This window comes from Salvelinus namaycush, chromosome 21 (genome assembly GCF_016432855.1).
Source record: "Salvelinus namaycush isolate Seneca chromosome 21, SaNama_1.0, whole genome shotgun sequence".
Classification (NCBI taxonomy): Eukaryota; Metazoa; Chordata; class Actinopteri; order Salmoniformes; family Salmonidae; genus Salvelinus; species Salvelinus namaycush.
Window position 1 is genome coordinate 43385676 of NC_052327.1, and position 25339 is coordinate 43411014.

Here is a 25339-nt window from a genome sequence, read left to right on the forward strand (position 1 = left end):
GATTTGCCAAATGGAGAACGAGGGAGAGCTTTGTACGTGTCTCTGTGCGTGGAGTAAAGGTGGTCTAGAGTTTTTCCCCCTCTGGTTGCACATTTAACATGCTGGTAGAAATGAGGTAAAACGGATTTGAGTTTCCCTGCATTAAAGTCCCATGCCACTAGGAGCGTCGCCTCTGGATGAGTGTTTTCCTGTTTGCTTATGGCGGTATACAGGTCATTGAGTGCAGCCTTAGTGCCAGCATCGGTTTGTGGTGGTATATAGGCAGCTACAAAAAATACAGATAAACTCTTGGTAAATAGTGTGGTCTACAGCTTATCATGAGATAATCTACCTCAGGCGAGCAAAACCTCGAGACTTCCTTAGACTTAATTTTTTTTAAGGGGTGGATCAGCTTTAATATTACGGATAGATTGTTGCTTCCATCAATGTAATTGTCTGCATTATTTCCAAACCCCCATATATTTTGGGGGTAAATATACACTACCATTCAAAAGTTTGGGGTCACTTAGAAATGTCCTTGTTTTTGAAAGAAAAGCACAGTTTTTGTCCATTAAAATATCAAATTGATCAGAAATACAGTGTAGACATTGTTAATGTTGTAAATGACTATTGTAGCTGGAAACGGCTGATTTTTAAATGGAATATCTACATAGGCCCATTATCAGCAACCATCACTCCTGTGATCCAATGGCATGTTGTGTTAGCTAATCTAAGTTTATTATTTTAAAAGGATAATTGATGATTAGAAAACCCTTTTGCAATTATGTTAGCATGGCTGAAAACCTTTCTGTTGATTAAAGAAGCAATAAAACTGGCCTTCTTTAGACTAGTTGAGTATCTGGAGCATCAGCATTTGTGGGTTCGATTACAGGCTCAAATGGCCAAAAACAAATAACTTTCTCCTGAAACTCGTCAGTCTATTCTTGTTCTGAGAAATTAAGGCTATTCCACAGGAGAAATTGCCAAGAAACTGAAGATCTCGTACAACGCTGTGTACTACTCCCTTCACAGAAAAGCGCAAACTGGCTCTAACCAGAATAGAAGGAGGAGTGGGAGGCCCTGGTGCACAACTGAGCAAGTACATTCGTGTCTAGTTTGAGAAAGACGCCTCACAAGTCCTCAACTGGCAGCTTCATTAAATAGTACCCGCAAAACACCAGTAAATCCCCCACCATAATAATAGAGTCTAGTGTTGCTTGTAGACTTGATAAATTCTTAGATATATTTTCAAAGAAGCTTGGATCATCATTATTTGGACCGTATAGGTTAAAAAGCCATATCTGTTTATTGTCCAATAACATATTTCAAATAATCCATCTAATCTGTTTGGACAATTTGCACATTTGGATCAAAATTACTCATAAGGACTGGTGATCATAATCACCCCTTCTTGAATTTCTTCGCCCATGGGAGAAATACACTGCTCAAAAAAATAAAGGGAACACTTAAACAACACAATGTAACTCCAAGTCAATCACACTTCTGTGAAATCAAACTGTCCACTTAGGAAGCAACACTGATTGACAATAAATTTCACATGCTGTTGTGCAAATGGAGTTTGGAGTGTGACTGTTTGAGGTTGTGGACAGGTGTCTTTTATACTGATAACAAGTTCAAACAGGTGCCATTAATACAGGTAACGAGTGGAGGACAGAGGAGCCTCTTAAAGAAGAAGTTACAGGTCTGTGAGAGCCAGAAATCTTCCTTGTTTGTAGGTGACCAAATACTTATTTTCCACCATAATTTGCAAATAAATTCATTAAAAATCCTACAATGTGATTTTCTTTCTCATTTTGTCTGTCATAGTTGAAGTGTGAAAATGATGATGAAAATTACAGGCCTCTCTCATCTTTTTAAGTGGGAGAACTTGCACAATTGGTGGCTGACTAAATACTTTTGCCCCACTGTAGGTTGGAGTCATTAAAACTTGTTTTCAACCACTCCACAAATTTCTTGATAACAAACTATAGTTTTGGCAAGTCGGTTAGGACATCTACTTTGTGCATGACAAGTCATTTTTCAACAATTATTTCACTTATAATTCACTGTATCACAATTCCAGTGGGTCAGAAGTTACTGTGCCTTTAAACAGCATGGAAAATGATGTCATGGCTTTAGAAGCTTCTGATAGGCTAATTGACATAATTTGAGTCAATTGGAGGTGTACTGTGGATGTATTTCAAGGCCTACCTTCAAACTCAGTGCCTCTTTGCTTGACATCATGGGAAAATCAAAGAAATCAGCCAAGACCTCAGATTGTAGACCTCCACAAGTCTGGTTTATCCTTCGGAACAATTTCCAAACGCCTGAAGGTACCACGTTCATCTGTACAAACAATAGTATGCAAGTATAAACACCATGGGACCACGCAGCCGTCATAACGCTCGGAAGGAGACGCGTTCTGTCTCCTAGAGATGAATGTACTTTGGTGCGAAGTGCAATTCAATCCCAGAACAACAGCAAAGGACCTTGTGAAGATGCTGGAGGAAACGGTACAAAAGTATCTATATCCACAGTAAAACGAGTCCTATATCGACATAACCTGAAAGGCCGCTCAGCAAGGAAGAAGCCACTGCTCCAAAACCACCATAAAAAAGCCAGACTACGTTTGCAACTGCACATGGGGACAAAGATCATACTTTTTGGAGAATGTCCTGGTGATGAAACAAAAATAGAACTGCTTGGCCATAATGACCATCGTTATATTTGGAGGAAAAGGGGGGGAAGCTTGCAAGCCGAAGAACACCATCCCAGCCGTGAAGCACGGGGTGGCAGCATCATGTTGTGGGGGTGCTTTGCTGCAGGAGGGACTGGTGCACTTCACAAAATAGATGGCATCATGAGGAGGAAATTATGTGGATATATTGAAGCAAAATCTCAAGACATCAGTCAGGAAGTGAAAGCTTGGTCGCAAATAGGTCTTCCAAATGGACAATGACCCCAAGCACACTTCCAAAGTTGTGGCAAAATGGCTTAAGGACAACAAAGTCAAGGTATTGGAGTGGCCATCACAAAGCCCTGACCTCAATCCTATAGAAAATCTGTAGGCAGAACTGAAAAAGTGTGTTCGAGCAAGGAGGCCTACAAACCTGACTCCGTTACACCAGCTCTGTCAGGAGGAATGGGCCAAAATTTACCTAACTTATTGTGGGAAGCTTGTGGAAGTCTACCCGAAACATTTGACCCAAGCTAAACAATTTAAGGCAGTGCTATCAAATAGTAATTGAGTGTATGTAAACGTCTGACCCACTGGGAATGTGATGAAAGAAATAAAAGCTGAAATAAATCATTCTCTCTACTATTATTCTGACATTTCACATTCTTAAAATAAAGTGGTGATCCTAACTGACCTAAAACAGGGAATTTTTACTAGGATTAAATGTAGGAAATTGTGAAACTGAGATTAAATGTATTTGGCTACGGTGTATGTAAACTTCCGACTTCAACTGTATGTCCTAGCACTTATCTTTTGAACGAATCTCACCTGAAAACCTGGTGCTATGTAACATTGCACTTGATCTTGGGCAAAGCTTTCGGTGTAGATATCGAGACATTTTGGAGTTACCTTTATTACCAACACAACCTACCTCCTCACTTGTCTCTCCGCTCTCTCACCAGGACCACAATGAAGAGGTGACGTGTGTGTCCTTTAATGGTAGTGACAGCTACATCGCATCAGGCTCCACCAGTGGTGACATCATCCTGCACAGCATCACCACCAACCTGTCTAGTAAGGCCTTTGGACACGGCACCAACCAGGTGAGTGTTCTGTTGGCCCGGACACAGTTAACACTAACCATGGCCCTTTTGCTTATTAGGTAAGTCCATTTGAATTCAATCACTTTTTGACAGCATCCTTTTGGCTCCAGAGTGATGCAGCGATCTAAGGCTAGAGGCGTCACTACAGACCCTGGTTCGATTCCAGGCTGTATCACAACCGCTGTGATTGGGAGTCCCATAGGGCGGCGCACAATTTGCCCAGTATCGTTAGGGTTTGGCCGGGGTAGGCCGTCATTGTAAAAAAGAATTTGTTCTTAACAGACTTGCCTAGTTAAATTTAAAAAATAACTTTCCATAAATGTTTTGCCCTTGGAAAAAATGGTAATTAAGTAACCTTTTTGCCTAAACATTCAGGAGATAAACGTGCTCAAAAGTTGACCTATTTTCATACCATGAGATGTCCATGTCTTCATCACTGGAAAAATATCAACTTAACCATTTATCTTTTAAAAGCTTAGTGTTGTCAACTATTTATTTCTTGAAAAAAAAAAGATTTAGGAATATATATATTTTTTTAACGTACTTTAAAAAAAATGTATTTATTTGCATATGTTGTAGCTTAAACCCTATTACACATCTGAGTTTTTTGTGTTGTGCCCGCAATCAGTTGACACATTTTCTTGAAGACAGGGTCTCATGGTATGGTGGGGAATGCCAATAGGTTAATGTTGAGCACCTTTATCTCTTAATGTTTTGGCATTCAGGTCCAAAAAGTCACTTTCTGAGCGCTTCTACAAGGGGCAAATATGAATGGCTATGTGAATGAAGGTTTTGTTAAAATCAGAAGCTGTGTGGTCAAAAAAGTGAATGAATTCAAATGGATTTACCTAAACGTATTCAATTCTCACCCAGTCTCTGGGTGGTAGGGACCAGGTTTGTTACTGGTCATCCAATATGTGGCTGAAGGATTAAAGACAATAAAAACAATTTGGGTGACAATTAAGATGCATTATAGGCAGTCTCAAAATGTACACTGAACAAAAATATAAACAACATGTAAAGTGTTGGTCCCATATTTCATGAGCTGAAATTAAAGATCCCATAAATTGGCCATAACACACAATGCGTTTTCCTCTCAAATGTTGTGTACGAAATTTGTTTACATCCCTGTTAGTGAGCATTTCTCCTTTGCCAAACTAATCCATCGACCTGACGTGTGGCATATCAAGAAGCTGATTAAACAGCATGATCATTACACAGGTGTACCTTGTGCTGGGGACAAAAGGCGATTCTAAAATGTACAGTTTTGTCACACAACACAATGCTACAGATGTCTCAAGTTTTGAGGGAGCATGCAATTGGCATGCTGACTGCAGCAATGTCCTCCAGAGCTGTTGCCTGAGAATTTAATGTTAATTTCTCTACCATAAGCAGCCTCCAACATTGTTTTAGTGAATTAGGCATGCGTTCAATTGGCCTTACAACCGCAGACCATGTGCAACCACGTCAGCCCAGGACCTTCCACATCCAGCTTCTTTACCTGCAGAATTGTCTGAGCAGCCACCTGGACAGTTGATGAAATTGTGTGTTTTTCACAACTGAAGAGTTGCTGCACGAACTGTCTCAGGGAAGCTCATCTGCATGCTTGTCGTCGACTTCAGGCGGCAAATGGCTTACCTTCAATGGCCACTGGCACACTGGAGAAGTGTGCAGTTCACGGATGAATCCCGGTTTTAACTGTACCGGGCCGATGGCAGACAGCATAGCATGTATGGCGTTGTGTGGGTGAGCGGTTTGCTGAACAGGGTGCCCCATGGTGGCAGTGGGGTTATGGTATGGGCAGGCATAAGCTATGGACAACTAACACAATTGCATTTTATCGATGGCAATTTGAATGAAGAGATTCCGTGAAGAGATCCCGAGGCCCATTGTCGTACCGTTCATCCATGCCATCACCTTATGTTTCAGCATGATAATGCACGGCCCCATGTCGCAAGGATCTGTACACAATTCCTGGAAGCTGAAAATGTACCAGTTTCTTCCATGGCCTGCATACTCACAAGACATGTCACTCATTGAGCACGTTTGGGATGCTCTGGATCGACGTCTATGACTGTGTTCCAGTTCCCGACAATATCCAGCAAACTTCGCACAGCCATTGAAGAGAAGTGGGACAACATTCCACAGGCCACAATCAACTCTATACGGAAGAGATGTGTCATGCTGCATGAGGTGCAAATGGTGGTCACACCAGATACTGACTGGTTTTCTGACTTTCTGACTGGTTTTCTGATAGACTTTTTTTTTTTTTAAGGTGTCTGTGACCAACAGATGCATCTCTTCCCAGTCATATGAAATCCATAGATTGGAGCATATTGAATTTATTTCAATTGACTGATTTCCTTATATGAACTGTAAATCAATAAAATCTTTGAAATTGTTGCTTTTTACGTACATTTTTTGTTCAGTGTATTTTAGCTGGTGAAACATGGGAACAACACTTTACATGTTGGGTATAAAAAAAAAATCAGTGTAGATTTATCAATAATGGCTGATAGCCGAAAAGGCTTGACCAGCTGAATGGCCTTTTCTATTGAAAGCTTCCGAAGTTTTGAACTTACCAGCTGAAATAATACATATGTATTATATATTTTTTTTAATTTTACCCCCTTTTCTCCCCAATTTTCGTGGTATCCAATCGCTAGTAATTACTATCTTGTCTCATCGCTACAACTCCCGTTCGGGCTCGGGAGAGACGAAGGTCAAAAGCCATGCGTCCTCCGAAGCACAACCCAACCAAGCCGCACTGCTTCTTAACACAGCGCGCCTCCAACCCGGAAGCCAGCCGCACCAATGTGTCGGAGGAAACACCGTGCACCCGGCCCCCTTGGTTAGCGCGCACTGCGCCCGGCCCGCCACAGGAGTCGCTGGAGCGCGATGAGACAAGGATATCCCTACCGGCCAAACCCTCCATAACCCGGACGACGCTAGGCCAATTGTGCGTCGCCCCACGGACCTCCCGGTCACGGCCGGCTGCGACAGAGCCTGGGCGCGAACCCAGAGACTCTGGTGGCACAGCTAGCGCTGCGATGCAGTGCCCTAGACCACTGCGCCACCCGGGAGGCCCCGAAATAATAAATTTTAATATAAATATCCTAAAGCAAAAATATAACAATACATTATCTGATCAAATTAGAGGGGCAAAAGATAGGGATGTCTTCTCTCCCCTCTCCTGTTCGCACTGGCAATTGAAACGCTTGCAGAAAGTATTAAACACGACCCAAACATAACAGGTATTGGCAAATAGGGATGCACGATATATCGGTGAACATATCAGATGTCTAGTTTAACGCCGACGTGCAAAACTGATGTCAAAGCTGACGTGCATACCTATATGACGCCACGTTAAAAAAAAAATATTTGCGCTACACAGCATTCCTAACCTAGCCCACAATGTCTGTTGTGTGGGTCGAGCAGTCATTTGAAAGAGTAAGAATTTCAGCGAGACAACTCAAAGGCAAAGTCCATTTAAAGCCAAGATAATGCTATTCATTGCCCTTGACAATCAACCGTTCTGTCGTGGGTGATGTTGGTTTTTGCCGACTGGTCGAGCACTGGTACACACTACCAAGTGCGCTTTAAAAAAAAAATGTTTAGATGTTGCCCTACCGGAGCGTCACTGCTATTAGCTTCACGACATACATACTATGGAACGCTGTTTGGGTCTTTGTGTGTCAAAAAAAGATACAGTAGCCCTGTCAACTGTACAAATGTCTCCAAACACCGGCCACAAACGATGTGTTTACAATACCGCGTTGGTAATAAAGCATAATTTGTTCGACCGCAACTTCTGGGGTAGCTAGCTTTAGCTTGGTACCTAGCTAGCACCAATACAACCAGCCTGAAAACAATGACCAGTAGGAACTGCAGTCATTTTCATTATTCTTAGCAATGATTTAGGAATCCTTGTAAGTATTGTTGTTCGCCTATTGAACTTCAGTTCATGAAAATAAATAGCTAGCCAGCTACTTAACCCTGTTGCCCAAAGCTAATGTTATAAGCAGCCAGCTAGCTTCATCTAGCTAATGAGGTTGTGTTGTGAAGCTAGCCATAATAAGGATTAGGCACAGTAGTGGAATTTGCGGTTTGCCTTCTAAATAAGTGTCATTGACAGTGATGCAAATGAATACAAATAGTAGAAATATGCCATACTTGTATTTTGAAGGCTAACCACAAAGTCCACTATTGTGGCTAATCCTTATTGTGGCTAGCTTCACATAGATGGGTCCGACCACCATTAATCAAATAAGAACTGTCTTATAAATTATGGTTATTTTAGATGACACCTAGCTAACTATAACTCCTGAAACAGATGTCGTTTTGCCATGTTTTTGGGGAAGAACATGGTTTGCATCCATGAGTTAGCTAGCTTTTTTTTAATGACCAGCACTGTAGGTGCGCGAGACAACTTTACCAGCATCATAGCATACATATCGATGAATTGTTGTGACATATGAAATACGAGGGATAGTGTAATCAATGTGTAATAACTACGTAAAAAAACGTGTTAACGCATTAAATTATGGGACATGCAGTCATATTCAGGTCCTGATTGGTCAACAAGCTTATTTGACACGTCAAATATTGCTATTTGACATTTTTTGACACGCAAAGACCCAAACAGCGTTCCATAGAAATCCTGGTTGAGAATGAAATGACTGAACAAATGAACAACGAAACAGCACAGCAAGTAAGTGAAAGAAATAGGTTTTTATTATGTTTTATTAGCGTCCCACCTCGTCAACAGCCAGTGAAACTGCAGGGCGCCAAATTCAAAACAACAGAAATCCCATAATTAAAATTCCTCAAACATACAAGTATTTTACACCATTTTAAAGATACACTTGTTGTAAATCCAGCCACAGTGTCCGATTTCAAAAATGCTTTACGACGAAAGCACACCAAACGATTATGTTAGGTCAGAGCCAAGTCACAGAAAAACACAGCCATTTTTCCAGCCAAAGAGAGGAGTCACAAAAAGCAGAAATAGAGATTAAATTAATCACTAACCTTTGATGATTTTCATCAGATGACACTCACAGGACTTCATGTTACACAATACATGTATGTTTTGTTCGGTAAAGTTCATATTTATATAAAAGAAATTGAGTTTACATTGGCGCGTTATGTTCAGTAGTTCCAAAACATCCGGTGATTTTGCAGAGAGCCACATCAATTTACAGAAATACTCATAATAAACATTGCTAAAAGATACAAGTGTTATGCATGGAATTTTAGATCCACTTCTCCTTAATGCAACCGCTGTGTCAGACCAAAACAACCCAAACAGATATCCGCCATGTTGTGCAGTCAACAGAAGTCAGAAATAGCATTATAAATATTCACTTACCTTTGATGATCTTCATCAGAATAGACCCCCAGGAATCCCAGTTCCACAATAAATGTTTGATTTGTTCGATAAAGTCCATTTATGTCCAATACCTCCTTTTTGTTCGCGTTTAGCCCAGTAATCAAAATTCATGAGGCGCGATCACTCGGTCAAAAAGTTCCGTGACAGTCCGTAGAAACATGTTAAACGATGTATAGAATCAATCTTTAGGATGTTTTTAACATAAATCTTCAATAATGTTCCAACCGGAGAATTCCTGTCTTTAGAATTGCAATGGAACGCAAGCTACCTCTCACATGAACGCGCGTGGTCAGCTCATGGCACTCTGGGAGAGACCTTACTCAATCCCCTCTCATTCGCCCCCACTTCACAGTAGAAGCCTCAAACAAGGTTCTAAAGACTGTTGACATCTAGTGGAAGCCTTAGGAAGTGCAATATGACCCCATAGACACTGTGTGTTCGATAGGCAATGAGTTTAAAAACTACAAACCTCAAGATTTCCCGGTTGGATTTTTTCTCAGGTTTTTGCCTGCCATATGAGTTCTGTTATACTCAGACATCATTCAAACAGTTTTTGAAACTTCAGTGTTTTCTATCCAAATCTACTAATTATATGCATATTCTAGCTTTTATGGCTGAGTAGCAGGCAGTTTAATTTGGGCACTGATAAAGGAATTTGATTCCTATGTGTTCGTTAACCAATTTAATTATAACAAAGCAAACACTCTGTCCGTTTATAAGAATTTGTAAGGTTCTTATTTGCATAAAATAGACAAACCAGCCACCAAAATAATCAATGGCGTTTATTCTCGAGAGATTTCTACACAAAATACCATGTACATTAGTTTATATATCACACATAGCGTCCTAAAATGTCCCTCCTCTCCGACAAGACAAAGCTGATTCCAAAGTCCATTCCAACACACTAACGCACACACATTACACACTATATCTGAATTATCTCTTGAAGTCTCACCACACTTTATTACCACTTAGCTGGCAGTTCCAGTCCCCCCCAGATACGGAAAACCTGGAGGTGCTCTCGCTGTCTTGTCTTCACAGAGTTATAGCTGGGTCGGTTCAAACATAGGTTAACGAGTCTCTTTCTTTCGGCACATACATACATTCCTTTCTTCCACAATGGTTATCATTTTTAATTACCCCTTGTCCATGCTATATAACCTCTAATCCTAATGGTTAAGTTTCTGGGTAGAATTATTTAATCATTTATCTTAAACCTTGATAAAATATCTTAACAGGCATGCTTTTCATCCAAAATTCCCAATGCTGGCCCCTACCCTAGAGAAGTTAAGGATCGGCATCCCGTCAACGGGACAGTTGTAAATCATGCAGCGCGTTATGTCAAGATCGCAGATTGTAGAGAAACAACAAATGTCGGTACATATAAGTGTCTTATATCGGCTGAAAGCTTAAGTTCTTGTTAATATAACTGCACTTTCTAATTTACAGTAGCTATTACTGAGAAAAAATGCCATGCATTTGTTTGAGAGCTCCTAACATTTTTTTCACCGCGATAGGTTTGATAAATTCACCTCTGAAGGTGAAATGTGAACTTAAATTCTGAAATCTTGCTCTGATTTATCATCCAAAGGGTCCCAGATATAACACGAAATGACGTTTTATTAGATAAAATCCTTTTTCATATCCTAAAAAGGTCCATATAGCACGCACAATCAATTTTGTATTTCCACTCGTTCAATTTGCAAAGAAAGGAATCTGTGAAACTCTCACCCTAAACGTTGTTTCAACGAGTCAAATCACATTCGTATGTATTCCTCAGAGATCCTAGAACGTAACAAGACTTCACTATATCATTAGGGGTGTAGTATATCCTATTGGACACCATATTTGGTCAGAGAGCGACGCCTCCATCACTTGAACGACTGTATCTTTGTCAAATAAGCACCAATCGGGGTCAAACAAAGCTAGCTAGATGGCCAATGAGCTGGGCTTTACGGAAACCATGTATATGTTGTAAAATGTAGCTTCAAATGTTGAACTTTATAATATGGCTACTAATACTTGGAAAGCTAAATCAAAGTCCAAGTATACCGATTTGACGATATTCTTGCAGAAAAATGGAATATGAACACGAATGTCTCCTTCACGATTTGCCCAAATGTACCTGGGGACTTCACACGAAGTCTTGAGGATCAGTTTATCATATGCATAGTCACTTTAACTATACATTCATGTACATACTACCTCAATTGGGCCAACCAACCAGTGCTCCCGCACATTGGCTAACCGGGCTATCTGCATTGTGGTCCACCCACCACACGCCAACCCCTCTTTTACGCTACTGCTACTCTTTTCATCATATATGCATAGTCACTTTAACCATATCTACATGTACATACTACCTCAATCAGCCTGACTAACCGGTGTCTGTATGTAGTCTCGCTACTTTTATAGCCTCACTACTGTATATAACCTGTCTTTTTACTGTTTTATTTCTTTACCTACCTATCGTTCACCTAATGCCTTTTTTGCACTATTGGTTAGAGCCTGTAAGTAAGCATTTCACTGTAAGGTCCACACCTGTTGTATTCTGCTCATGTGACAAACTTTGATTTGATCAGTCATACTCCAAGTTATCCATCTGAAACTTTTCACATACACTGCTGCCATCTTGTGGACATTATCGGAATTACAACCAGAATGATGGCTATAACAGTGACCTTTCTCTTGCATTTCAAAGATGGTGGTAAAAAAAAACACTGTTTGGTTTTTTTCTTTATTTTCTTTTACCAGGTCTATTGTGTTATATTCTCCATTCAATTCACATTTCCACAAACTTCGGTGTTTCCTTTCAAACGGTACCAAGAATATGCATATCCTTGCTTCAGGGCCTGAGCTACAGGCAGTTAGATTCGGTATGTTATTTAGGCTAAAATTGAAAACGAGGGCTATCCCTATTAAGAACAATTTCTTACTTACAATGACGGCCTACCACAGCCAAACCCAGACGACGCTGTTTTTTTGGCAAGGAAAGTATCGGTCAAATGTAATCTGTGCTTTGCTATTGACGAACATGAATATAAAGTAAACCTATTTGTCAACGATCTCCTGATATACCTGACCAATATTGAAAAGTCAATGCCCCCCTTGCTAAAAATATTTAAGAATACTCATATCTAAGGATGTAGAATGAATGTGGGGGGGGGGGGGGGGGTTTTAATAATTGCAATAGGAAAAATAATAATTCAATCTACAGCAATTGTTTAAGTAGACCACAACAATATCAAAGAGTTAGGATGCTTCATAAGTTGCAACAAACAGCAAATATACAATGTGTACAAAACATTAAGGACACCTGCTCTTTCCATGACTTTGACTGACCAGGTGAATCCAGGTCAGTCACTTGTTAAATCCACTTCAATCAGTGAAAATGAAGGTGGGGAGATTTTTAAGCCTTGAGACATGGATTGTGTATGTATGCCATTGAGGATGAATGAAGATTAAGTGTCTTTTGAACTGGGTATGGTAGGTGCTAGTCGCACCGGTTTGTGTCAAGAACTGCTGGGTTTTTCACGCTCTACAGTTTCCCATGTGTATCAAGAATGATCCACCACCCAAAGGTCATCTTGACAACTGTGGGAAGCATTGGAGTCCCTATGGAACGCTTTCGACACCTTGTAGAGTTAATGCCCCAACGAATTGAGGCTTTTCTGAGGGCAAAAGGGGGGGTGCAACTCAATATTACGATGGTGTTCTTAATATTTTGTATACTGAACTTTATCCCATTACTCAACAATATGAAACCTGATCTATTTAAGTGTCGTGATGTGACTACCATTAATGTGATGATGGCTATTCATCGAAATAATCACATACCACATTCAATTATTACGCAATGAAATTAATCATATAACAATTAAGTCGTTATCTGGGGCACCACGGGAAAAGTTTATTTAGCGAGTGTTTCCTGAGTTAACGCGAATATCTCTAAACTATCTGTCATCCATTCATGTGCTCCTATTTCAGTCTCATTCTGAACGTCTTAGTATCCTATAAATCTGCATAAACCCTAGTCTCCATGATGAATGAGCTTACATAAATTGACTTTGTAAATATATAATTAACTAATGAATTAAACACACACACAATAGATTATACACTGAGTATTAACACGATGCAATAAAGTCCCTAGTGGACTAACCCGATATGAATGCAATGTACATAAAGTCAGCAAAAAAAGAAACGTCCCTTTTTCAGGACCCTGTATTTCAAAGCTAATTTGTAAAAATCCAAATAACTTCACAGATCTTCATTGCAAAGGGTTTAAACACTGTTTCCCATGCTTGTTCAATGAACCAAACAATTAATGAGCATGCACCTGTGGAACGGTCGTTAAGACACTAACAGCTAACAGATGGTAGGCAATTAAGGGCACAGTTATGAAAACTTAGGACACTAAAGAGGCCTTTCTACTGACTCTGAAAAACACCAAAAGAAAGATGCCCAGGGTCCCTGCTCATCTGCGTGAATGTGCCTTAGGCATGCTGCAAGGAGGCATGAGGACTGCAGATGTGGCCAGGTCAATAAATTGCAATGTCCGTACTGTGAGACGCCTAAGACAGCGCTACAGGACGGACATCTGATCGTCCTCGCAGTGGCAGACCACGTGTAACACCTGCACAGGATCGGTACATCCGAACATCACACCTACGGGACAGGTACAGGATGGGAACAACAACTGCCCGAGTTACACCAGGAACGCACAATCCCTCCAGTGCTCAGGCTGTCCTCAATAGGCTGAGAGAGGCTGGACTGAGGGCTTGTAGGCCTGATGTAAGGCAGGTCCTCAGCAGACATCACCAGCAACAACGTTGCCTATGGGCACAAACCCACCGTCGCTAGACCAGACAGGACTGGCAAAAAGTGCTCTTCACTGACGAGTCGCGGTTTTTGTCTCACCAGGGGTGATGGTCGGATTCACGTTTATCGTCGAGGGAATGAGCGTTACACCGAGGCCTGTACTCTGGAGCGGGATCGATGTGGAGGGTCTGGGGCGGTGTGTCACAGCATCATCGGACTGAGCTTGTTGTCATTGCAGGCAATCTCAACTCTGTGCGTTAGAGACAACATCCCCTTCCCTCATGTGGTACCCTTCCTGCAGGCTCATCCTGACATGACCCTCCAGCATGACAATGCCACCAGCCATACTGCTCCTTCTGTGCGTGATTTCCTGCAAGACAGGAATGTCAGTGTTCTGCCATGTCCAGCGAAGAGCCCGGATCTCAATCCCATTGAGCACGTCTGGGACCTGCTGGATCGGAGGGTGAGGGCTAGGGCCATCCCCCCCCCCCCAGAAATGTCCGGGAACTTGCAGGTGCCTTGGTGGAAGAGTGGGGTAACATCTCACAGCAAGAATTGGCAAATATGGTGCAGTCCATGAGGAGGAGATGCACTGCAGTACTTAATGCAGCTGGTGTCTGTTAGCTGTACCCTGAATAATCATTTAACCGTTCTAAGACCACTGTCCACATCGGCAGCAACCCGGCATGTTTTGGTCTCATATGTAACATTTTTAGGAGTCCTTTTATAAGCACTCTGGCAAAAGGGGTGTTCCATCCTTTTGGCATAATGTCCGTGCTCACGTGGGCGTGGTTACTGACTGGGTAAAACTTTACATGAAAGATAATTCTCATGTAGAAGGCTAAAATAACATTTCATCTTCTCACAAATAGTTTAATCATAAGTTCCACAACATTTAGATCTAAATCTGATAACTGGGACATATAAATTTGTAGAGTTATCGTTATTTCGTTATACCGTCCTTAATATCACAAAACAACAAATTATTTGACATGATTATTGTTTAGAGCCCCACTAACCATTTCCCACATTATTTACGTTAGAAATATTGTTTCAATGTCCAACCTTTTGATGTTACGGTTTTGGCCAAGTGTCTCTCTGTAACACTCAAATTAAATGTTCAATACTGCAGAGCCCAGAGTTTGAAAGGTATTTTACTATCCGGTTGTGAAGTCATAAAACCGGGCCAACTTCATCCTTCTCCCCCTCTGCGGTAGAGAGAGGGTGCTGAAGAGCTGACCCACTAACCTGATCCTTTGGGTCCTCAGGAGAGTCATGACAATTGGAACAATCTTCCCATAAATCTTACAGGTAGAATAAACCTCTTCAGAATGGCAGGCTCCCAAAGTTTTTATAATTATTCTCGGTAATACCAACTACCCAACCGAAGACAGGCCTTTAAAAAGGTATACTCATCCATAAGACTTTATGGGCAAATACAACTCATAAAATGAACAGGGACATCTCCATAAAGGTGGTTTTAACCTTCCAGACTTGGAATTGTATCAACTTGCCACCCAAGGCTTTTACTTGAGACCTACTGTTAAATGCACTAAAGAGGAACAATGGTACATATTGAAGATATACATATTAACAATATGGAAGGAATTTAAACCGATTCTACTTGAACCAATATTGCTTCCAAAAAACCCTATTGAACAATCCTTGAATACCTTTTTCAGAATGCACCAATACATTTGCTCACATGGGAAACTAAAGGCATAGAAACCGTGAATTACTTGGTAATAGGAGATAAATACATTTGCTCACATGGGAAACTAAAGGCATCGAAACCGTGAATTACTTGGTAATAGGAGATAAATACATTTCCTTGATAGGATTTAAAATCTATTTTGCACTGACCAATGTAGATATTTTCAAATACATGAAACTTATAAACAAGTTTCAATATCAAATCTTGGGAGAATTCTATTTGAGTCAGAAAAGGATATTCATACGATGGGTAAGAGATACAAAACCTTGCAGAGAGCCTAACTGACACCCGCTTAGCAAAAAATATTAGCTATTGGTACCAAGACTTAAAAATAACTGATATTCGATGGAGGGAATGTTGGAACAACAATGTATGCTTAATCCAATATAAACTACTGTATTGAGTTTACTTTTAATGTCTGTCTGCATATGTCAAGACATGTCATATGAGAGTGCAGTGAGATACCCGATGGGGTATATACTGAAAATCAACCAATCCTCAATCGTTAAGACAATGGAAAAATCATATGCTTCATTATCTAAATATTGAAAGAGTGTGTGTGGGAGAAGAACAAAATGGTGCAATTTGAGTACGGAGAGTAGTGCAGGCACTGGAGATAAGGGGTTAGAACAAGTGGGTATTGTTTGTACATATCTGTATGTTGTCTTTTGTATGTGTTGTATTTTATTTATTTTTTGATAAAGAGAAAACATTTTAAGAATAAGCCGCCTCTTATTTGCAGCCATGGGCGATATCTCAATAGGAGCTGATCCATCATCAGTATTGTGGAATAATTATGTTAAAGGGAAATGTTTCAACGTCATATTCATCAGCACCACCCCAACATCAACATATGTGAATATTGCGCATATCTATGTTTTATAGTAAGAAGTTTCCAATGACATCATTGGTGTGCATTGTGATTTTGCCTACTAATTGGTTGTCATTGCAAACACTTATCTTCATTTTTTTTTACTACAAAACATTAACACGCCATTTTCACATACTTTTGTATTTACCGTATGTGGACACCCCTTCAAATGAGTGGATTCTGCTATTTCGGCCACACCTGTTGCTGACAATTGAACACAGCCATGCAATCTCCATAGACAAACATTGACAGTAGAATGGCCTTACTGAAGAGCTCAGTGACTTTCAATGTGATACCGTCATAGGATGCCACCTTTCCAACAAGTCAGTTCGTCAAATGTCTGCCCTGCTAGAGCTGACCCAGTCAACTATAAGTGCTGTTAATGTGAAGTGGAAATGTCTAGGAGCAACAATGGCTCAGCCGTGAAGTGGTAGGCCACACAAGCTCACAGAACGGGACCGCTAAGTGCTGTAGCATGTTAAAATCGTCTCTTCAGTTGCAACACTCACTACTGAGTTCCAAACTGCCTCTGGAAGCAACGTCAGCACAATAACTGTTCATCGGGAGCTTCATGAAATGGGTTTCCATGGCCGAGCAACCGCATACAAGCCTAAGATCATGCGCAATGCCAAGCTTCGGCTGGAGTGGGGTAAAGCTCGCCACCATTGGTCTCTGGAGCAGTGGAAACGCATTATCTGGAGGGATGAATCATGTTTCACCATCTGGCAGTCTGACGGAAGAATCTGGGCTTGGCAATGCCAGGGGACAGCTACCTGCCCCAATGCATAGTCCCAACTGTAAAGTTTGGTGGAGGAGGAATAATGTTCTGGGGCTGTTTTTCATGGTTCGGGCTAGGCCCCTTAGTTCCAGTGGTTAGGCCCTAGGGAAAGGAAAATCCTAACACTACAGCATACATTGACATTCTAGACGGTTCTGTGCTTCCAACTTTGTGGCAGCAGCTTGGGGAAGGCCCTTTCCTGTTTCAGCATGACAATGCCCCTGTGCACAAAGTGAGGTCCATACAGAAATGGTTTGTGGAAGAACTTGACTGACCTGCACAGAGCCCTGACCTCAGACCCATTTTGAACACAGTTTGGGATGAATTGGAACGCCGAATGCGAGCCAGGCCTAATCACCCAACATCTAGTGGAAAGCCTTCCCAGAAGAGTAGAGGCTGTTATAACACTGAAGGGGGACCCATGACTTTGGAATGAGATGTTCCATGAGCAGGTGTCCACATGTAGTGTATGTTGGGGTGCTGCTTTAGATGATGAATATACATTTAGAAAAAATATGAAATGTCCCATTTTTAAGTTAAGATTTGAATAGAGAAAGCAAATCCGAGAGCAGCACTGCCTTTCTTTTGATCCTATCAGTATGGGCACTATCCTCTTTTAGAATCTGAAATGCTTACATGCTCATCTCTAACATGTAGGCTCAGCATTCCCGAACAGTCCCATTTTAAGTCAGAATGTTGAACCAACTTAATTTCTACTTATATTTGTCTGACGATTTTGGCCCGATGTCGGAGGTAATCTTAGACAAAATATCCACAGGGAAGTGTTATCAACCCGACCTTCAGTGCGCTGGTCTGTATATCGGTTTGTTTTTCCGGTTTTGTATGTTCAATACTGATGCAACTCGCACGTGATAAACACTTACACAATATGGCCAAGCCTGACCGAACCACAGACCGAACGCCGTCCCACAAAATCAGCTGGCAAATTTCACAAACACTTACAGCTGATTGCAGGAAATGTGCTTCGGTCAACTACGTTCGGTTAAATTTGGCTATTGTGCATCACATGCAATGCGTCAGGAGATTGAACACACAAGCGACAGAACCTACCTGCACCGCAAAAAGTCGGGTAAACAACACTTTTCTGTGGATACCCCATCTCCACCACCTACTGTCAAAAGGACCAACAGCACGGACAACGGTAAAGTAAGTGTAAATATCATTTTATTCAACATTCTGGTTTGTAGAGACCCATGCATTTTAAAATATATATTTTTTCCCTCAGACTGAATATCCATGGTGTAACCATGGCAAGTCTGATGTTTAGGCAATATCGACACATGCCTCAACGATGCACTGAGCGAACTGCGTGGTGTTTTGGGAAACATGTTCATATTTGGCAGTTGTAGGAAAGATGTATTGTGAAAACAATTGCAAGCCTAAGTTCTATTGGTAAGTCGGACCCAGGTTGTTAACTAGCTAATGAGGTTAGATGACTGAATAAGGTGTAAACGAATGCCCACGAGTGGTTTTGGAAAAGCCTGCGAAATTTAATGAATGTATAGCCAATTCACGATAGAAAAAAAACATTGCGCCAGTAATGTGGGTCATATCTTTTATCTCTAGGGCACTTAAAGTGCTAAAGCGAAGCCTAATTACAACAATTATCGATGTGATTTTTATATTTTTTGGCTCACGGTGCTCCCAAGGTAAAATGTCAGGTCACACACTCATAGGTCTAAAATAACACTGTTCCTCCCACCTCAGCCCATCCACGACCTGAAGTACTCTGTGGTGAAGCGCTCCCTGCTGGGCAGTGTGTCAGATAGTGGCTCTGTGGTCCTGTGGGACGCCAACACTCAGAAAGAGCTGCACGTATTTGATGGAGCCCACAAGGCCCCCGCCTCGGGCCTGGCCTTCTCCCCAGCCAATGACCTGCTCTTTGTCACCGTGGGCCTGGACAAGAAGATCATCTGCTACGACACCTCCAGCAAGATGTAAGAAAATGGGATTTAGTATTGACTTCACAAGTATAGAGACATACTGTATGACTGAGAGAGAGCCTGTTACGTTGGTGTTTTTGTGCAAGCTGCTTTTGTTGCGGGTCAAACACATTGAGGGTCAAAAAAATTTGAGGGTCAAACACATTCACATTTGAAATGGCCTTGTATTTTTTTTCAATGATGCGGTCCTTTACTAGTAATTAGTTCTTCAACAGCGCAAAGGGACTTCAGAGCTGGCTCTTTTGCTTTAATGTAGTCTTGACATTTTGTGTTTGTGTGCTCTCTCTCTCTCGCAGTGTTCTCCGCAGCATGCGTGTGGAGTCCCCATTGACCGCCATTGACTTCACTCCAGACGGGGCAGGCCTGGTGGTGGGCTCCACCCAGGGCAGACTGTACCTGTACGACCTGCGCAACCTCAGCGCTCCCACCAAGACTGCCACTGCACACAAGACCTCCATCACCAGCCTGCGCTTCCAGAGCTCCCAGAGCAGACACCTCAAGGTAGGCTACACACCACAGCGCTTTTTCAATTCAATCCAGTCAGGGAATTAAAAGTCCTATTCAAGATTTGAACATTTTTAAATGTTACTTTTCAATCCCGCAAATTGAATTTTCTTGAGCTGAGTTCAGAGGAAATTTTAGTTCGGGACCACTGGTGTACTGTGACAGAGACAATGATTTTGGGATGCCATTTGTCTGCACAAGGAGGCACGCCAAGACCATGTGGGTTTTCTTTGGTCTGTTGTGCATATTGTATTAAATGAACTAGTTTTACCTTAATTCGTGTAAATGAGTTGACAGTGTTCTACTTCACTTGATAGGAAATGTTGTAACCTTTCGTCATTACAGTAATAATTTTCCCAGAGTGATGCACTTTTCCAGTTCGGTGTGTATATCTTGACAGCATGTGCTGTAAGCTCTGTATTGTGTGGCTATGGGCTGGGCTCCTGACTAATAAAGATGCATCTAAAACTTTAAATCATGTGCTCAATAGGGACCGTATTGAAGCTTGTAGGTATTTAACTGGAATGTGTAACCTGAGATCAATTAAACCTAGCCTTTTCAAGCTAACCATGTCCCTTTTTTCCCCCCATTAGTCCAGTAAAATGGCATCCAGCAAGTCTTCTAGCTCTCACACAAGCAAGAGGATCTCAGCCAGGCTGGGTAATACCTACTTACCAGCAGCCACCCACAGCTCCACCTCTACACCCCCCTCTAGCCTGCTTGCACCCCACATGGTAGATGGAGGGGATGGACAGGCACAGGGCACAGGTCAGACCTGCTCTAGTACCTCAAATATACTTCTGGCCAACATCCTGACCTGAAACATCACCCCATTTCCAATTCATGGTCTAGACCAGGGGTACCCTGAGCCTGGAGGTCTAGAGAGCTGGTTGTCATTGTGTGTGTGTGTGTGTGTGTGTGTGTGTGTGGTGTGTGTGTGTGTAGGCTCCAGTGTGGAAGTGGTCTCCAGAGAGGCGGAGGGCCAGCCGGGTGCTGACCGCCTGCCCAGTCTGGACAAGTTCAGTAGCGTGGGTAGAAACAGCCTGGACATCTTCTCCCCCGTAAGAGACGGTGAGCTCCCCACTCGTCTGACTTAGTTTCAACTCACTGGTATTAAGTTTGGATTTGGTCATCACACCATTTTCTTTTTAAACTGACAGCTTGTTGTTTTTTTGTCTTTAGATTACAAAGCCCATGGGATGGGTGGTGATGCTCCTGGTGGAATCAAAGGGAATGGTACTTGGAAAATGCCATGCATGTCCTCTTTTACAGTTCAAGTTCTCATTGAAAGTTCATGAGGACCCTGCACAGCTAACCATGAGTAAAAGATGTGTGTCTTTTTTAATTAACCCTCTGTTATACACCTGATGCAACTAATCAAGGGCTTGGTGAGTAGTTAAAGATGGTTTGTTAGTGCTGGGATAGAACAAAAATGTGCACCACGGGTTCACCCAGGAATGGATTGAGAAACACTGCTGTAAACATTCAATAAAGTTCACTGTCCCCTGTACATCATCTATACTGGTGTACATGATTGAGACCACATTTGTGGCTTGTTGTATGTACCATAGGGACCAGTTTGGATATGTTCTCCAGAGAAGGAGAAGGGCAAAACAGCACGGAGAAGTTCAGCAAAGTGGGACGCAATAGTCTGGACATTTTCTCTCCAGTCAGAGAGGGTGAGATTCCATTTGTGTCCCTTGACATTCAAAGTTCAAATTGGTCTGGACAGCTTCACAAACCTGTAAACTTTTTCAAACTCATTAACTGTAATGTACAAGCTGACCATTGATTCACTCATTCTCCAGATTACAAATCCCATGGAATGACCGCAGATGTAACAAGTGGGAAGAAAGGAAACAATCTGGACTTCCTCCCTTCCTACTCTGGTGGACCCCCACACCGCAAGACTCCCCTGGGCACACCTGGAGGAGGGCGCTGTTACAGCCCCCTGTCTGTCTTCCAGACCCCTCAACCAATCAAAGAGGAGGATGCCGAGCCGCCAGCGCAGACAGACACACTGGATTTGAAACGGGTCAGTTTACTTTATTCAATCAGCTGTTGTACAATTTGGAATGCTGACAGACCATTTTAACCAGGAGTATTCCATTCTGGTCCTGGGGTCTTCCCAGACCAAAATATTCAAGGACTTTCATTACTTGAATCAAGTGTGATAGTGTTGGGCTCGATCAAAGATGGGCAGGGAGGCCCCAGAACCTGAAATTAGACCCCTTATTTAGTCGGTCGGTTTTTCCTGTCTAAATGTTCAAGCTGCTCTTCACCTGTTGTTTGTTCGATTGACAGTATGAGAAGGGTGAAGGCCCCACCCCACACAGCCAACCAGCACAGCTGTTCTTCACCCCTGAACCCAGCCTGAGGGCGGCCAATGACATGCAGGCCCAACTGCGCTACAACACACCCCTCAATGGTGGTCCGCACACTACTGCACCAGGTGAGTTTGTGGTTGTTTTTTCTGTGTGGGTAACAGCTGCAGATATACATCATAATGTCATCAATTAATATGTTTAATAGCATGACTGTTTAAATTGTGTATGGCTACTGTGTATTTGTATGCTAGAGAGCATATCTAAGCACAACAGTACATTAATTGTGTGGTAGTACATTGATGAAATCAATGAAAAATACCCTGTGTCAGCAGGCCCTGCAGTTTCTTCAGTGGTAGCATCCTCTGTATCAGAGAGAATAGTGGAGGCTGTTGGAGCAGAGGGTGGAGGCGCTCCCCTCACATCACTGCAGATCCAGTTCATTCGCAACATGATCCACGAGACCCTGGAAGACTTCAGGTGGTTGCACTTTCTCACAGCAGATCACCCTCGGTTGTTGAACCTACTTGCGCATCTCTGGTCAATAGTTCTGTGGATTTTTGGCTAACTCCATTTCCTCAACAGGGACGCCTGCCACCGAGACATAGTGAACCTCCAGGTGGAGATGGTCAAACAGTTCTACATTCAGCTGGTAAGTGACATGTCCCTCTGGTCCTACTCCACTGACACACGTGCCACTACACACCACACACTATTTAGAGTCCCTTGACAAAGCACTAGCTAAACCTGTCTACATTGTGGTTCCATTTCCCTAACTTACCCCTTGGTTCCTTGCTGCGTTTCAGAATGAGATCCATGGTCTGGTCGAGAAGTACTCGGTCAACGACACGCTGGTAGAGGAGATCGAGAAGCTGAGGGAGGAGAACAAACGACTCCGAGCCAATTACTGAGAGGTTGACTTGGACTTACCACCTCATCAACCCTAGAAACAGTTGCCCCCTCTCAACTCAGACAGAATGTATTAGGTCTCTGTGGGACAATGCCTTTTTTTGTGTCCTGGTTTAGTCCCCTTCCATCTTGGAATGAATTTACTCTTCAGTGCCTTACTGGTAGTTAAAGGATTGACCAGTATGTTCTTTGCAAAGTGTGCTATCAGTCACATCAATCATCTGTGACCGTGGTTATCAGTGCTGGACAATTTTAGCCCAATTCCAAACCGTTCTCTCCCCTCGCATAAAGAGAGGTCAACAAGGACCCAGGGACAGGAAGATGCATTGCTTAAATACAGAGTATACCAAACGTTAGGAACAGCTTCCTAATATTGGGTTGCAATATTTAACAAGTCACATCAATAAGGAATCATAGCTTTCACTTGGTCAGTCTGTCATGGAAAGAGGTGTTCTTCTCTTCAGCATAGTATGGTTGAAGTTGATAGTATCTTTGGCTTTTACTGGCACACTGAAACAGAATGAGGGCATGCCTTTGTCTTTCACCAATCATGATACTGTCTTTGGACTAGGCAAGAAAATGTCATATTGGTCATCAATTTCTAATAGTAAGTGGTGCCAAGCTCCCTCTGAAGTGTGCTTGCGTTGCCAAGTTTGCCCATCAGATATTTGTTTTTGTTATTGATGTTTTGTGAAGAGGAATATAAATACTAGATGTGTACAATTTTGTTAATGTAATTAATTCTGGTTAAGGTGAATGTTTATAGAACCATTCATGGTGCAAACTGAAAACTTTAGAGACAGCATGTTAAAATTATTTAATTTAACAATGAAATACAGCTGCAACAATGGCAAAATAGGAATTAAGAGACAAAAGTACTACTATGTGTTTTCTCAATGTAAACATCTCTCCCATATACTATTGATAAAAACTAACATTGATGCTTGGCAAACACTTCATGGTTGCATCAAAATAGAGAAATGCAATAGGATGACCACTGACAGACCTAGTGCGTGTGTTAGGACTCAAGTTTCTCTTCCCCACATACGTCCAATTTAGGGATAGTGGATAGGGACCCTGCCAGAAGTTGTGCGTAGACCTGCTGGGTCCTGGACCTCAGGCCTTTATTTCAGGTGTAGCCAGGTAGGAGACATCAGTTGTCTGAGATCAGCTCCTCTGTGAACCGACAAAGAAATTGACTAAGTATTTTTTTACTTAGTCTAAATGCTAGCTACTTCATATTTCTGGAATGACATCCAATTGAAGTGGACCACAGGGTCAGATTGTCTGACCCCTCACCTGACAGCACGCATTTCCACAGGCCGTAGGTTTTACCCAAGGCTGTCTTCCACAGACGGAGTGTTCCATCCTCTGATCCGCTGGCATAGAGCTCCCCGTCTGGACTAAAGCGAACACAATGGACCGGCCCAAAGTGTCCCTTGTATGACTCTACACAAAGGACAGAGATGGAAGATTCTATTGAAGTTTTTCCCAAGGTGAGAAGCTTGACTTCAAAGACAGATTCATATGAACATTAACTTGTCACAATGAGTGGACATAAACTCAGCAAAAAAATAAACATCTGTTCAGGACCCTGTCTTTCAAAGATAATTTGTAAAAATCAAAATCACTTCACTCTAAAGGGTTTAAACACTGTTTCCCATGCTTGTTCAATGAACCAAACAATTAATGAACAGTCGTTAAGACACTAACAGGCGGTAGGCAATTAAGGTCACAGTTATGAAAACTTAGGACACTAAAGAGGCCTTTCTACTGACTCTGGAAAAACAACAAAAGAAAGATGCCCAGGGTCCCTGCTCATCTGTATGAATGTGCCTTAGGCATGCTGCAGGGAGGCATGAGGACTGCAGATGTGGCCAGGTCAATAAATTGCAATGTCCGTACTGTGAGACGCCTATGACAGCGATACAGGGAGACGTCCTCGCAGTGGCAGACCACGTGTAACAACACCTGGACAGGATCGGTACATCCGAACCTCACACCTGCGGGACAGGTAAAGGATGGCAACAACTGCCCGAGTTAAACCAGGAACGCACAATCCCTCCATCAGTGCTCAGACTGTCCGCAATAAGCTGAACTGAGGGCAGGTCCTCACCAGACATCACCGGCAACAACGTCTCCTATGGGCACAAACCCCCCGGCCCTGGACCAGACGGGCAAAAAGTACTCTTCACTGACGAGTCGCGGTTTTGTCTCATCAGGGGTGATGGTCGGATTTGCGTTTATCGTTGAAGGAATGAGCAATACACTGAGGCCTGTACTCTGGAGCGGGATCGATTTGG

General features: G+C 42.2%; 1 protein-coding gene across 1 annotated transcript; it reads left to right on the forward strand.

Annotated features, from left to right (window-relative positions):
• The first annotated feature begins 198 nt into the window (after positions 1–198).
• On the forward strand, positions 199–23756 carry LOC120065916 (protein NEDD1-like). The gene is made up of 13 exons (XM_039016960.1): positions 199–212; positions 3543–3759; positions 19064–19293; positions 19596–19800; positions 20397–20571; positions 20749–20874; positions 20986–21039; positions 21375–21482; positions 21612–21838; positions 22108–22255; positions 22463–22607; positions 22713–22779; positions 22934–23756. The coding sequence occupies exons 1-13, from the start codon at positions 199–201 to the stop codon at positions 23036–23038; spliced, it is 1821 nt and encodes a 606-aa protein (XP_038872888.1). The 3' UTR covers positions 23039–23756.
• Positions 23757–25339: the final 1583 nt, after the last annotated feature.